The sequence below is a fragment of the Nycticebus coucang genome, chromosome 12, assembly GCF_027406575.1.
Source record: "Nycticebus coucang isolate mNycCou1 chromosome 12, mNycCou1.pri, whole genome shotgun sequence".
Taxonomy (NCBI): domain Eukaryota; kingdom Metazoa; phylum Chordata; class Mammalia; order Primates; family Lorisidae; genus Nycticebus; species Nycticebus coucang.
In genome coordinates, this window is record NC_069791.1 from 38,865,795 (window position 1) to 38,881,843 (window position 16,049).

The 16,049-nt window shown below is 37.2% G+C and overlaps 1 protein-coding gene across 1 annotated transcript in view; it reads right to left on the reverse strand.

Annotated features, from left to right (window-relative positions):
• Nucleotides 1–1,251: 1,251 nt before the first annotated feature.
• PDE3A (phosphodiesterase 3A) overlaps nt 1,252–16,049 on the reverse strand; it is a 312,683-nt gene continuing 297,885 nt past the window's right edge. The window contains exons 12-16 of the mRNA XM_053556790.1: nt 15,728–15,927; nt 13,526–13,729; nt 12,422–12,577; nt 9,708–9,960; nt 1,252–3,557 (exon numbers count right to left, since the gene is read on the reverse strand). Of these exons, the coding sequence (XP_053412765.1) occupies nt 3,316–3,557; nt 9,708–9,960; nt 12,422–12,577; nt 13,526–13,729; nt 15,728–15,927 (1,055 nt within the window). The 3' untranslated portion in view covers nt 1,252–3,315. The remainder of the gene's footprint in view (nt 3,558–9,707; nt 9,961–12,421; nt 12,578–13,525; nt 13,730–15,727; nt 15,928–16,049) is intronic.

The window sequence follows — 16,049 nt, forward strand, 5'->3', positions numbered from 1 at the left end:
TTAAAAGAAAAAAATCAAAAGTGGTGTTTTCACCAAGGAACCAATATTCTAAAGGCCAGCTTAATTAATGGGAAAGACATTCTATTAGTATGCTGAAAAATTATGACATTTATGATACTCACAATATACCTGGTCTTTTACTGGAGAGGGTAACCACGAACATTCAGGTAACCGGTTCTAACTTTTCCTACCACTGATTTCATGGTTCTCTAAATAATTATCTTTCTCCATAAGTGGGCTAGAAATTCCTTCTTTTGAAAGACCTGAGTTGATCTAATGGCACCTAGAAATAGGCTCATATAAAAACGTAGTAAATTGCAACAGATACATTGGCACCACAGGAAGTAAGCTCTGGAGTTGGGAGTGAACACAATATTGCTGTCGCCAAAAAGGGGGAGAGCCCCACCAGCAGAGAATATCTTTTTATGTCCCTAGGCATCTTCTGAGATGTACTGGGTATGTATGAAAGTCCCACAATTGGTAGACTTCCATCCCTTTATTTCCACTGATTTCTAGCTTTAAATATAATGGCAATTTGTTTTTAAAGAAAAAAATTATCAGTCTGGTTGGACTGATGAACACTTCATTCCACTCTCTTGGAATGAAGAGATCCTAACTCCTTTGGCCACTATTATTCCCTTTCTTTCATGTACCTTAAAACAAAATCAGGCAGTTTGCTGAGACCTCCACTATGGAAGCCAGGCTGGCCCCCACTGTGGGCCATGCAGTTTTGAGAAAACCGCTGATAGGTAGCCATGGACTCACAACTGTCCTGCCATTCCACTTGCTCCATGTCTATAGTTTTGTTCTCAGTTTATATTTATTTAAGAGATACATAGAATTTGGAAAAGGGGGAGATTAGTTTTGTTAAATAATATATGCAACTGGCATGAGAATATAAATGGGTTTTGCTCTTCTCTTATCCGCAAAGGAAAGAGAACAGTAAAATTTACCAGGGAAATGGATCTGACTCACAGTCATTTTTGCAAACAGAGAGACACACAGGCAAAACGAAGAAACAATTTAGAAAGTCCAAAATAATGAAGACCTGGTATTAACTCAAAAAATGTCATGAAATATATTGTAATTATTTAGGTAGAGTTGGCACCTGATCTTTTTAATATTTTCTACTTATTGGAGAATTTATCCTTCAACCATGTTTACTTTTGATTGTACTATCTTTACCTTATTATAAAATTGCCATGGCTTACTGCAAAATCATGCTTTGGAAGGGGAGACAATATCCACTTATGAGAAACAAAGATATTTTCCAATGTAAACATTCCTTTCTATGACTTCAGAGGAAATAAAAATCACCATCCATGTTTACTTAGAAGCCAAGATTGTTTAGATGATAAGGAGGTGTGTATATAACACTGAAGGAAGAGTTATAATTAAGAAGTGTTAGAAATGGACAAATGGACACCAGCTATACAAATGTGGCATTGGTTAAAAAAGTCATCTGGGAGACAGGAACCCAAAATTCATTCAGTTAGCAAAAGTTACTAGTGAAAAAACACACTCTTCGCAGCATCCTCATTTAATTGGCGGAAATAACTGTATCAGATTATCATTTAAATTAGCATAGGTAGATGAGTGGCTATTCACCTCCTTGCAAATAAATCATCACTCTCTTGCTGGGCTTGGAGATAACTATAACGTATAAAAATGGTGATTAAAATATAACTTTATAAAAATGTCTCCCTTTTCTCTTTTTTAAAAAAGGAGTTTACTATCTACAGAAACAAAAATCTTTATATTTACATCAACATAACTATTCATGACATATATAATAATATGAAATAAAATATTGAAAGTGAGTATCAACTTTTTTAAATAGAGGTTTGGCTCACAGCATGAACAAGTGTAGATAAACAAACAACAAAAAAATAAGACTTGCAGTAATAACCCAACCCCCAAACAGTCCCTCTATAATCTTCCCTGTCAGAAGCAGTATGACTGACGGAGGACCTGATTGCAGATGGAGGGTGTCCCCTTATACAGCGTGGAAAACCTCTGCTGGGGTGTCAGGGAGACCTTCATCCCCCAAAGTCAAACTTCAACAGTTTCCAAGGATCAGGCCTTCCCTATGCTGCCCCAAAACTCCTAGGTTGACATTTTCTCCTTCATCACTTTCTGTATAACCCAGAGGGGGGGTTTGCTTGCCTGCCTTTCTCTTTTTCTACCACACATTTTGCAGCAAATTAAGATGACGCAGGAGATCACTGTTAAGTGCAATATCCCAGGCCTTCTCCGGCATCCTTTTAGTATTCTACCCTGATTAAAGGACATCACTCCGGCTTCTTCCGAAAGAATTCCATCCCCTGAAATGGTGACGGGCTTTTACTGAGGGACATCCATACTCACAAACAGCTCCTATACATTCATTAGGGGAGTAGACTGGAAAATGCCTCAGTCTTGTGTGCTGGAGGCTGATGATAGAGCGCCTCCAAGTGGTGCACAGCGGTAATACCCAACATGTGGCCCTCATCCCGCCAGGGGGTGCCCTCCCTCTCTGCAAAGGGACCCTTGAGGGCGCTCCGTGGAGCAGGTGCATTTGAAATGGCTGCCTCTCAGAGACACTGCAGAGCGAACTTCTGCTGTTTGTTCACATACACTCAGTCATCTGCTACAGCTACTCTGTGAGCTACGAAAACCACAAAACTCTCTCAGTACATACGCACACACGCACACAAACACCCTTTCAACCTGGATCTGGTCTTTTTCTCGTACACACACACACTGACACAATCACACACAGTGTTGGCAGGATGTCTCAGGATCCAACTAATGTTCTGGAGCGTTCACCCCTCGGTACTAAGAGCAAAAGCTGCTTAGTGGGTAACCTACATTGGCTGCCCTGTTTCCCTGCTAAGCCGCACCATTTCCATTGTGATTTGGTTTCCTTTATGATTTTTATATCACAGTGACCACTCTATATCTTAATACGAATGTTACTACATGGTGGAGCCAGTTTTCCTGGCTTTCAGTGTGTATGTGTATGCGTGTGTGTGAATATGTTTTACACGTATCTATGTGGGACCTTACATACACACACACAACTAGCTCCTCCTTAAAAAAAGAAAAATCCTTTGAAACTGGTGTTGCAATGTGAAAGCTTCTTTGAGCAAGAGTTTTGTTAACAATGTACCTCACTATAAAAATAAACACATAGAATACAAGGAATCCCAGATGCAATAGCCATTTGCCCCTCTTCTCGTATTTCTACAGTGTTGTGTCTTCAGTGTTGTGCTGGCTTGGAAAGAGTCTGCGGCAAGTCAGTCTGGTGGGACACCCAGCTCATCCTGTCCACTGTCACTGGCTGGGCTTCGGAGGTGGGCTCTCCTCTCCTCTGGGTTTCCCTTTCTCTTCCTCTTCTTCCCTGATGGCCTGGATCTGTTCTGAAGAGTGTTGCTGAGTGCTCTGGTCCAGGGACTGATCTTCTATGCCTGCGAACCGCTGTTCCTCTTCAATGACGTTCTTCCACATCTTGTGGTTCTGCAAGAGGTGCTGAGTTATTTGGCAGTAGATTTTCCTCCTTTTGAAAGTTTTCTTTCCTTAGGGAAAAAAAAAAAAAGACAGAAACACCAAATTAGACTACTTAGTTGAGTGTGTGAAAGTCATTTCTTTTCAGATTAACAATAGGAATTAAGTACCAAATGGATGGATGTATCTCTCTCTCTCTATATATATATCCATAATCATATATATATGTCCCACATATATAGAATCATATATATATCTCCACATATATATACATATATATGATTTGTATACATATAATAGTACAATTTTGGAGAATGAGGAAGTAAGAGAAAGATGGTAATAACCATTAAAATATCACCAAAAAACAGTATTCATAAGTATTTAATTGTTGGTAATGTCTAATACAAAGTTCTGCTTGTATCTTGGCATGATTTCACTATAGTCAGCCTTTCAATGTTTTTCACATCCCAGAACATTAGAATAATTTCTGTGTCTTCCTTCGTCAAGTAGTTCAGTTCACAAAAAGTCTACAAGATTGATTTCTTTAAAGACAGTGTTGGTATTAGTTTTCTGCTTCAGGCAGACAAAAAATGTAATAATTAATTTCAAACTCCATTCAAGGTTTTCCCACATGCTGGCATAAGCTCATGTTTGCCATCTTCCCTTTCTGCAGCTTGGCCTCTATCTGTACTTAACTACTCTATTTCTTATATACACTGGATTCTCCTTTTATTCTCATACTACCTCTCTCTTCCTGAAATGTTCTTCCCAGTCACTGAAAGTTCATATCCATTCATTATTTTAAGGCTTGGTCAGATTGCATTGAATTCTTCTTCCAAAAAATAATTTCTCTCTAAATTCCTGTGTTGGTCTCTATATACTCCCCAAAATAGATACTGTTTCTGTTTTTCTTTCTTCCCTTCCTTCTCTTTCCATGATCTTTTCTTCTCTGCTAACTCTGCATCCAAAATTATTTGAGAGGAAAGCTCCACACTTCATTCAATTATGTGGTTCTAGAGAAGGTTGTCAGGCGGCGCCTGTGGCTCAAGGAGTAGGGCGCTGGTCCCATATGCCGGAGGTGGTGGGTTCAAACCCAGCCCCGGCCAAAATAAATGAATAAATAAATAAATAAATAGAGAAGGTTGTCAAACTCTACTTCTTCCTGACAACACAAGCTGTGTCACAATGATTGGCCAGTGTGAACATGTGTGACACAACGTGAGCCAATCAAACTTCTTCCCTGGGATATTGCCTACTAGCAGAGAATGAATGTGGTATTGACTTGGGTCAAAAATTTAGAAGTTAAGCTAAGATTCTCCCATTACACTGTAAACATCCCTATCACAGAACTTTTTGTGTATATATCTGCAAAGCCCTAGACTTCAGTAAATACTCAGAAAGAGTATTTTATTGTAATACCCTACATAAATTTCTTGCAGTTTATAGGAAAGTAAAATCAATTTTTAAAACACAGTGCAGAAAAAAAGACACTAAAATATACCAAATTACATTTGATCCATACACATAACAAAGATTATTCAATTAAATGAACACTAGGGGAAATGAACACATGCAGAGTCATAGGGAAAATTAAAAAAATACATATTTACTACTATATTCCATTAGTTAGTCATGAGATGGACTGAAACTTACATTGACCAATTGATAATTACTTAGCAGGATACTGTAGAAAAAAGATCAAGTAGGCTCACAGCTTGCCCTAAAGGGGTTACGCTCTATACATGTATAAGAAAGAGAACCAAAAAGATAAAAACTGAAATACATATTATGTGTTTTATGATAAATATACATGTGACCCCCAGGCTGGCTTTACCATTCCTCTCAGTTTGACTAAACTTTTGACTTCAAGACTATAGGACTCTGGCCTTCCTCTTCTTATTTACTTCAGAAAATTTGCAATTGCAAATTCTTTCTCTGCATGTTTGTAATATAGGTAGATCTTCTCCCAGCCTCTAGCCAATTTTAGAATGCAGGAATGTCTTTCTCCAGGACCTGGGAGCCATCTGTTTGAAATGTAATTATCTACAGAGAAAGACAGAACTAATACAACAGTAATACAGTATCGTGGACTGTAAATACAACGTTGTACATCAGATATCCAGAACTTGTGCGCTTAAAAATTTAAGAGGGCAGATATCATGCTAAGTATTCTTAAAGCGATAAAATACAATTTTGAAAAGTTAGAAGACAGAGGGGGAGGGAGAGAGGAAGTGAGGAGATGAGAGAGAGAAAAAGAGAGGGAGAAAGGGAGAGAGAGGACAGCCAGGAAAAGAGGGAAGAGCGAGCTCTATCTCCTAGTCTCTGTGGGAGAGTGGGAGCCTAACTTCAGTAAGCGCCAATTAACAGACGGCTTAACCACATTAACCAACTCCCTCCTTCTCCAGTACTTTTTCATTAGCTCTTAAAAACTGTCCTGCCTTTGGATTCAAGAGAGTTAGTTCAGTCCTTCTCTCCTATTTAATAGTATTGCAGTGGTCTTGAATAAAGCCTTCTTTTCTTTGCCATTTTTGACAAGTGTCTGTACAATTTCTCTTTCATACATCAAACCACAGCAACACAAAAAACACAATCTGTGGGAGTACAGGTAGGATTTCTTTCCAAGGACGCAGTACCTGAGCTGCACATAAGTCTGAAGTCATGAGAATTAAATAAACTGGGTAAGGAAAGGCCGTGAGTATTCTGAGAGGGAGTGAGGGGCAGGGAGGTAAAAGAGCAGAGGCATGAGTACACCCGTATGCCAATTCCTTCATCTGAAAGCTTCCTAATAAAGACAACACACACACACACACAACAGATTTGAATTCCTTCCATCAAAAATCAATAAAAATGTATTCATACATCAGATGTTTAAAAGCAAATTAAAATGATTTTTCTACAAAGCCATCTCCTTGTCCATTTCTACTTTTTTTTATAGTTAAGTACAAATCAACTTCTGCTGAGAAATTTTTAAATATTAATATCCTTTTTTAGCCTAGTCCTTTGAGTCAAGAGAGTTCCAGAGGATCCTTGAGAAAGGACAGATTTGAGTCACGGTGGCTGCAAACACTGCTGCTCCAGGTGATGGTTCTGTAGTAAAGTCATACACATTCATGGCGGTACATTCACAGGGAAGAAGCTAACAAAAGCCCAGTTTTTCTCTTTTTTCTTTCAGGGCGGCTCCCAGGAGAGCAGCTGTTCTCTTATTAATGCTGTTAGCAATAAACGTTAGCAATAAACCTCTCTGGAATTATGCTCAATAACAATGACGTAGAAGAAAGTCTGTACCAAATAAATTTGCGTAGATTAGAATCTGCAGGTGGTCTAAGACAGGCCTGTATTGGGAGCCAAATTGTTCTGCACTGGAACTTTTTGAAAGAAGAACAAAGAGCCTTTCATTGCTCCAATTCTAAATGCAGCCTGCTACTTCATTAGAAACTTCTTAACTCGCTGTAGGAATCATTCAGATTTAATTTTGAGGTACTATAAAAACCTTCTTAAGATACCATATTGAAAGATTTTATTCTGTGTTTCCTGGGAGATCTCCACCTTTCATAAATTGAAGAAGTTATCTGTGCATATTTAATTCAATTTTTTCTGAAACCTAAGTATTAGGCTCAATCAGAGTAACATTTTCAGCCAATATGAATTCTGAAATCAGAATCCCCAAGAACCCAAAGTAATGGTTAAAAATTAGGATACCCGAGTCTCCTTTATTATTCTCCAACCACTTGGTATGTTACTCAAAATTCTGAACCTTAGTTTACTATTTTGTAAAGTGAGGCAGATAAACTGGGTGAGCATAAATTCCCCTTCTATTTCTAAAATTGCATTACTCTATGTGGCACAAAATTTACCATCTTCTTGGCTCTAAAGGAATACTTCAAAGATAATATTTCCAAAGCTACAGTATTGAATCATTGTAGAGGGGATATTTTACATTTTAATGTAAAGTGGTCCGTTAACTTTGGAAACCATCGTTATACAGAATCCACAGAATCTTCATCTCTGCTTTAATAACTTGGAAAACCTGGTTAGGGAAACAATACATCAGAATGTGAACATTTGTATGTAACTCTGCAGAACAGAAATAAATATAATATTTGGTTATAGCATTTTCAGCTAAATCCTAGGTTGACAAGTCGAGACTGTTACGTCTCCTGGCCTGGGGCCTTCAGTGCCTGATGCCTGGGTTATGTGTCTGTTTTCACTGTGTTTGAAATTCACACAGGCATCAGTCCAGGGTAAGCCACCACCACCCTCATTCAGTGGAAAAACCATCTTATCCTTCATAAGACTGTAAACTACCTGGCTCTCCGAAATGAAAACAAAGTAAATGAGCAAACTAATACATGTTTATTAAATGAATAAATAACTTATGAATCCTAAGTCTTGGCTTCCAGCTCTGAATCTTAAGAGCACCACAAAATTTCTAACGGAAATCTTTTTATAAACATCAAAGAAATGAAATATAATTACTCAGATAGTAGAATATTGAAGGAAAATAACTTTTGATTGTTCCTGCATTCTATACAGAAATGGAGAGGACATAACTTAAACAAACAAACAAAAAACTGACCTAAAGCCAAATTTGCAAGAAATTAACCATGCCATGCACTTTCCTGATTGTGGTAAAGATAGGAACAAAATGATTGTCTTTCATTGGTAATCTTTCTAATTAAAACTTTGAAAAATATTGAGGTTGTACTTTCCTCATCTGTGAATGGAGACAGAAACCACATACTGTGTTCTTAGAGACACACTGTAGGAACACACTGTATTTGCACAATGTTGCTGTAGGGGTCATTTTACAGGTTTTACTATTTATACTGTAAGTCACTATTTTCTTCATACAGAAGAAATAGGGGAGCACATTTAAAGGCATAAAGAAAAATCATGTTTTTCTAGCCAGTTAAGTTAAAACGATTAGACTGGCCGTGTTATGCACGCCAAGCCAATTAACACTTCTCGTTGTCACTACTACCACCCTGGCCCAAAGTCAGTGGTCTCTCACTTGGGTCATTTCAGCAGTCTCCTAAATGATATCATATTTCTACCCTTGCTCGCCTCCAAAACAACACTATTCCCAGTATAGCAGTAGAAGCAATCCAGTTAAAACATTTGGTTGAGTCAATTTTTCTGCTCAAAACCACTGATTTCCAATCTCACTCAGCGTAAACACCTAAATCCTTCCCTTCAAACTCTATATTACCTGGCTCCCAGCACCTCTCTTTGGCTGCTCCTCTTCCCCATTTTCTTTTACTTTCCCCCTGTTCAGGATGCTTTCCTGAACATCCCAGTCAATGTGCACCCCAGGACCTTTGCACATGCTACTTTCTCCTCTTCTTAGAATCCTCTTTCCATATCTCCATTGAGAGCATCCTTTCACTTCCTTCAGATATATATATTTTTAATAATTTATTTAGATCTTCCCTATCCCTCATTATCTTACCCAAAATTTTAATCCTTCTCTGCAATATTTCCTATTTCCCCCCTTTTTAAAACTCTCACATTCATCAGTACCTAATATACTATAGATAGTTATACTAGATACCACCCAAATCATTAAGATTTCTACACAAATGCTGTGTTGCTATTTAGTATTTTTGTGACCCTGAGGTTTGGCTTTTTATCAATGGCAAATATAAGACAGTGATTTAATGTCTCAGCAGATGAAATTTCTTATTACCCTACTCAGTGCCCCTTATACAAGAATATCAATGCATCTTAAAATACTGAGTGTCTACTGAACCCACTGGAATGTAAGTCTACAAGGGTAAGGATTTATTTATTTATTATCTTTTTGCATAGCTCTATCCTTACCTGGAAGAATGCCTGACAGAGTAGGCCTTCCATAAATATGTGTTGGATGAACAATGAATACTACCCTTTACCTCTTACGTGGCTTAACCCTATGAAGCCAATTAAAACCTGTGATTGGTCTATATAGTAACAGAAATTCCTTTTATTTATAAATTAAGTACTTTAATTTCTTTCTTTACTTCATGACAGAGGATATATCTTTGCAAAATAATTCAGGGTGTTATTATAGATTCCATAGTCTATAATTTCTATTTTTATGATATTATGGAAGGGAGCTATCCATAATAAAATCCATAGATATTTAGACTTAAAAAATTATATTTCATGAGAAGCATAAAATTTTGTAAACTTAAGAAAACAACTCAAGGAAAAACCCACTAGAACTAGATTTTGCAACTTACTTGCAGATTCATTATTTTCACAGGTTTCTTCTTCATTGGCTGCTGCGGCTTCCTCTTCTTCGGGGTCATCAGTATCTCCTGACTCATCACTGTCTTCCACCCATTTCCCTGGCATTAGTCCTGCTGAGTCATAGGAGTTGCACAGAGGACCCACGATGTGAGAGATGAAGGATTCCTGAAGATTGGCCAACTGAGGGGCAGAACGGTCCATGAAGGGGCTTATGGGTAACCCGAGGCTGGCCTCCTCATCACCCTAGAAACAGGGATTTAGCATAAGTAGTTGGCTAGAAAGGTCAATGAAAAGCAAAGCTTAGAATACAAGAAAAGTCAACCTTCACCTTGCCTCTAAAACTTGTAAATATGCAAGAACCTAGACATTCATTTGCAAGCTCTTTCTTTACTTGAGTGCTGCTAGATACCACCCAAATCATTACGATTTCTACACAAATGCTGTGTTGCTATTTGGTACTTTTGTGACTGAGGTTTGACTTTTTATCAATGGCAAATATAAAACAGTGATTTAATGTCTCAGCAGATGAAATTTCTATGATACTACTCAATGCCCCTTATACAAGAATATCAATGCATCTTAAAATGCAAAGCTGGAAACAGTTATCAAAAATATATATATAATCTACTGTGTTTTTCTTTTGTATTTCAGCTGTCAGAAAGCTCAAAATAATCTACTGCCAATTCCAGTTGCTCTCTTATCCTAGACTTTGTTTGAATTATATCTTTTGTGATTATGTGGTCTCTGATATTCTTATTTATCTACATGCATGACAGTATTATGGCATAAGAATTTTAAATGGCTTCAAGATTTTTTCAGAAGAAACAGATTATAAAACAGAAGTTACCTGGCAAAACATGTGAAGAAAAGAGGGCAAAATATCAGTAATAGTTACACCTAAGAAGTAGAATTACTGTATTACATGTGAATTTTCCTTTTCTATTACATTTTTCTGCATTTCAATATTTCAGGAATGATTATAAGTTAACCTCATTCCTAGAATTGGCATATGGTATTTTTTTAAATGATAAACCTTTATTTTATATATGAACCATGCCTATATTAAGCATAAAAGTTCATTCTAATCTCTGTTTGAATATGTGCAGTGACAAATAATTTATTACTATGAATAAGGTGGCTCATCCTATTTTTGGACATGGTTAGCACTATGAACTTCTTTCTGGCATTGACCTTACTGCTTCCTCTCAATAAACTCCACAGGCTGGTTATATACATACCCATTTTAGGGCAATAAAAAGGGATCTAACATTTTTTATGAATCTGATCCTCTGTTAAGTACTTTATATAATTTATCTTCTTTAATCTCCATAGCAATGTTATGATTAACCTATTTCTAAATTTGTTTGTCAATCCTTTAAATATGTGGAGACAGTTATTATATCACCTTCATTTTTTCCCTTTCTTTTTATGTCACTGATTCCTGCTCTTTACCTGAGTTCTATTGCCTCCAAATTTTTCTTCAGAGAGTAGCTCACAATAAACAGAAAGCTTCATGTACAGTTAGATCAGTGCAGGGTTATACATGAAGACAACCCCTACACTTAGGTTATTGTGTGGTTATCTGGGAGTCTGTTAACTCTTATGCCATCATGTCAAATAAAATGCCTATTTCTTTTTAGCTTTTTCCACATACTGCTGTTATTAATTCTATTAGAAATGTAAATGAACTTAATCTGATATACATTTCTCTACATGATACAGGGTTTCTTTGCTCGGGGCTGGACAGGGATCTCCCATTTTCTGGGTCCTTGTAGGCTCAGAAATCAGTCTCATCACAGACCCCATCCCTAGGCACAATCCATCAGGTCCTTTACAGGCTCCATTCTCCAGACACAAACAAGCTCATAAAAAACCTGACCAGTATCTCATCTAGGCTGCCTCTCCCAGAGCAGGGAACATACCTTATTGTCCCACCCAGAGCAGAGAACAGTTTGCTTGGAGCAATGATCACAAGGACTGACAATGGCAGTTTTAAAATTAACTTCTGCCCACAGGCCCCTGGCACCAAACTAATGTGACATATTCCAGACATACATTCCATCTCCCCAAAACCCTCTGCCCACAGGAAAGGAAAAGTAGTATATAAACCCCTAGACCAGAGGTTCTCAGCCTGTGGGTCGCAACCCCTTTGGACTGTATTAAAGGTTCACAGTGTTAGGAAGGTTGAGAACCACTGCCCCAGACAGAAGGCCCAAAGGGACTATCCACTCGGTCCCTGTTCTACCGCCAAAGGTTCTGTTCCTCTCTTTCCCTTATCTATCAATAAATCTGTTCTTTCACTTACTTGGTGGTTCACGGATTCATTCCTTGATTTTCAGAGAACAAGAAATCAGCAGAGAGAGATTCTAGCTACACATGCAGATTTGAACTAGCTTCCATTAACATAAATCAGTTCATGGAAGAATAGTATTTCCAAGAGTCATCCTATTGTCTGACTTTCATTATTTAAATAATATATTCCCCCCAAATGTCTGCAAATAATTTATATTAGAGTTCTACGGTCATAGTTTAGTCTAATTTTTACATGTAATTTTTTATCTCCTGATCAAAATTGGCCAGTTCATTTTATGATTAAAAATAGGAAAGTGAAACAGAGTAATCATAGTTTTACAGCTTTTGTTAGCTTTGGTGAATTCATGGACTGAAAGTAGAAATTAAAATAGATTAGATGGTTTTTAGTTACCTGTTCATAAAACTCATTGACAATACCCTCTGTCCACTGTAGATGGAGTTCTTTACATTTAGCTGGCCCATTAATATCAGCCAACTTTATACACATCTGACAAACCAGCAGACGGTCGTTTTCATTGGTCCAATCTATTCCAACATCATCATTCACCTGTTTGAGGAACAAAGTGAAAATGTATTTTGCTTCAATGAAAACAAAAGCTGAACAGAAAAAAACCCAGCAGATATTTATTGTAATCCTACTATTTGGAGATCAGAATACCAGATAATCAGAATTTCTCAACTATTTGAAAACAATGTTACTGACCTGCATAAATTCACAGTAAAATAGTCATCAAAAACGTAAAATAATGAATAATGCATATAATAATAATTATGCAATTAATAAATGTTATTTAAAATTTGCATATGTTATCAATTACTGTTAAAATAATATTGCTACAAATGACCTCAAATTTCCTTGAATTAACACTTGGGCGTTTATAGTTGAGTTATAAAATTCTGAGTTCTTTTTTTTTTTTTTAAGAGAGTCTCACTTTGTTGTCCTTGGTAGAGTGCTGTGACATCACAGCTCACAGCAACCTCCAATTCTTGGGCTCAGGCGATCCTCTTGCCTCAGCCTCCCAAGTAGTTGGGACTACAGGTGCCCTTCACAATGCCCGGCTATTTTTTGTTGCAGTCTGGCCAGGGCTGAGTTCAAAACCGTCACCCTCGGTATATGGGGCTGGCTCCCTATCAACTGAGCCACAGGCACTGCCCATAAAATTCTGTTTTAAGTTTCTAACATTTACTACTGCTTGATGACTTACACTATGGACATGAGAACTAATTAAATCAAACAAGAAGCCAGAATGAATGATAGTTAGAAATTATTATTCCTCCATAACACAGAATACGATATACACAGACAACACTTCAACCTATTTATTAGGTAACTAGATTTGGACCAATATGTGTCTGTCAGCTTCTGGTTAAACATTCTATTGCCCTTTCACATTTGACATATAAGAGTTGACAGTAACAAGTTCAGTTCAACACTTTGGTTCTATGATAACTTTCAAGGTGGCTATCAAATAAAGGCTGGCACAAATTTAGTTACCTTGGCATTCAATTTGGCGACGAAGTCAAAGTGTTTCTTCAGGTCAGTGGCCAAAATTGCTTCAATGACAAGGAAACGGAAATGCTTAAATTCCACATGGTCAAGGTTAACTAAAAAGTTATACTCTGGCCGGGACATGAAAAGATTCCACGCAGCAGCTGCATGGTGATTCTCCAAAACTGAACGATCATTATATAGCACCGCCTGGGCAAATAAATAAGAGAGTTAAAATTTCAACTTTTTAAGATTAAAAAAAATCACAAAAATAAATGAGAATAAGCAATGCTTTCAAAATTGTTCTTTTTTTCACAAAACAAAAAAATGTAATCTTATGACAGCTGGTTGTTAAGAATTCTTTATTGCTGGGCGGCGCCTGTGGCTCAGTGAGTAGGGCGCCGGCCCCATATGACGAGGGTGGCGGGTTCAAACCCAGCCCCGGCCAAACTGCAACAAAAAAATAGCTGGGCGTTGTGGCGGGCGCCTGTAGTCCCAGCTGCTCGGGAGGCTGAGGCAAGAGAATCGCGTAAGCCCAAGAGTTAGAGGTTGCTGTGAGCCGTGTGACGCCACGGCACTCTACCCGAGGGCGGTACAGTGAGACTCTGTCTCTACAAAAAAAAAAAAAAGAATTCTTTATTGCTGCCCATTGATTCTTAATTATTTTTCTTGATTGAACTTCCTTTTTTGTAAGATAATTTCCTTTCCCTGAACTTTTGCCCAAGCATTTGTGAAGAGTACTAGCCTGATTTCGTAGGTAAATTTTCTTCATATATTTTTTTCTTTAGATTACTTTGTAGGGCACTGGAATTTACACACACACACAAAACACACAGACCCCTATCCCATCTATATTCCTAAAATGTAATTTGGTTACTTTCTAAATCTAGGAGAAGAATTACCTCTTGTAAGTTAAACATATAGAACAAGGGGGAATGGAATCCCTAAGAAGTCTACAATTCAAAATATTCTCACTCCACAATCGGCCATTTATTTAGTCATTGAAGACATAAAGTAAGCAGCTACTTGCTTGGAATTCCTCGAAAATGCTAAGGGAAGTGTTATTAGATACATTTTTTTTTTTTTAAATAACAGGAAGCTGCCTGCAACATGCTTGAAGGATAGTCTGTAAGACAGCCCATGTAGGAAAAAAAAGGCACAGGGACAAAAAGGAAAGACCAGTCACAAGAACATTACTACTGAAGTAGGTACAAATGCAGACACGTAGAAAAATCTGACTGGTAGATTGATTGTGACAGCAAGAATATCTTTGCTATCATTAGGAAAAATAATTATGCTGAGTGGAAGACATGTGCAAAGAAGATAAAGTAAGTAGTTAGGAAAAAAAAAATCAGGGTAATTTTATTATATATGAGCCTAGATTCAAGGAAAATTATAAAATAGTCCATAAGACACATTGTGGAAATTGATGACAGTGGGATGGAAGGCAAAAAGGCAAACAAGAAAACAAAACGATAAATACGGGACCAAATTGGCCTCTAGATCCTATAGAAAGAATGAGAAGATCTCTGGATGGTTAGTAACTTAGGTCCAGCTGATGAAATCAAGAGGAAGCTGACTGCATTTAATTGCATAGATAGAAATGCCTTGATATTTAGTTTTGGACTTACATTAAAATATGCATCAAAACAAATTTTTAATTTATTAGTTTTTAGAATCTGTGTAGAATCTGTGCTCAGGTAAAAAAAAAAATCTAGTTTCCTTTGAATGAATGAAACAAATTGATGTTAAATTCCTACTAACCAAAATCTACGCCTTAAGAATTGTAACTGTTATAATAAGCATATTTCAAAGGAATGTGGTTTTCATACAAAGGAGCCTTACATTCTTAAAAGTCCAAGAGAGATTTGATTCTCTAATCTTTTGAGAAAGGGACTTTTGTATAGGTTTCCTTTTCTTTGTTGAGGAAGTTCATTAATATGAATTAAAGAACATTTTCTCCATAGGAAGAAAATCGAGAAGGGATCCCCACAGTAATAACTTGTATGCTTGCCACTAATATCTTGGAAAAAACCCTGATATCTTTTCAGAAGTAGCATGGTCTCTAAGAATTTTATCCTCGGACTAAACGGAGTTTGGCTTATGTTTATACTCAATGCCTATTAAGAATCAAATTTATAAACTTAATTTTTTTCAGGAAAATTTTTAAATGGAAAAATTTCTCCTACACAAAATCAAAAGATTTACCTGCGGAGCACTAGTTGCAACCAGGAAAGCATTAGTCCTCCCTGGGTGGTCATAATCGTGCATGGCTGCAGCCACATACAGTGCCATCAACTCTAAGGCAGGGATATTCCCGGACAGACACCCGTATTTATCATCTGTCACATTATACATTTTTGAGAATACATATCCCATATGTCCATGTGTAAATCCACTGTCAGAATCTAGGAAAAGAAAGTAGCAGAAATGTTTTAAAATCATGTAATGATAGATCGTTTGTCTTGACTTCTTAAAAACAAAACGAAACAGCACTCTTTTGTTCCCATCTTTCACATGGGAGCACAGA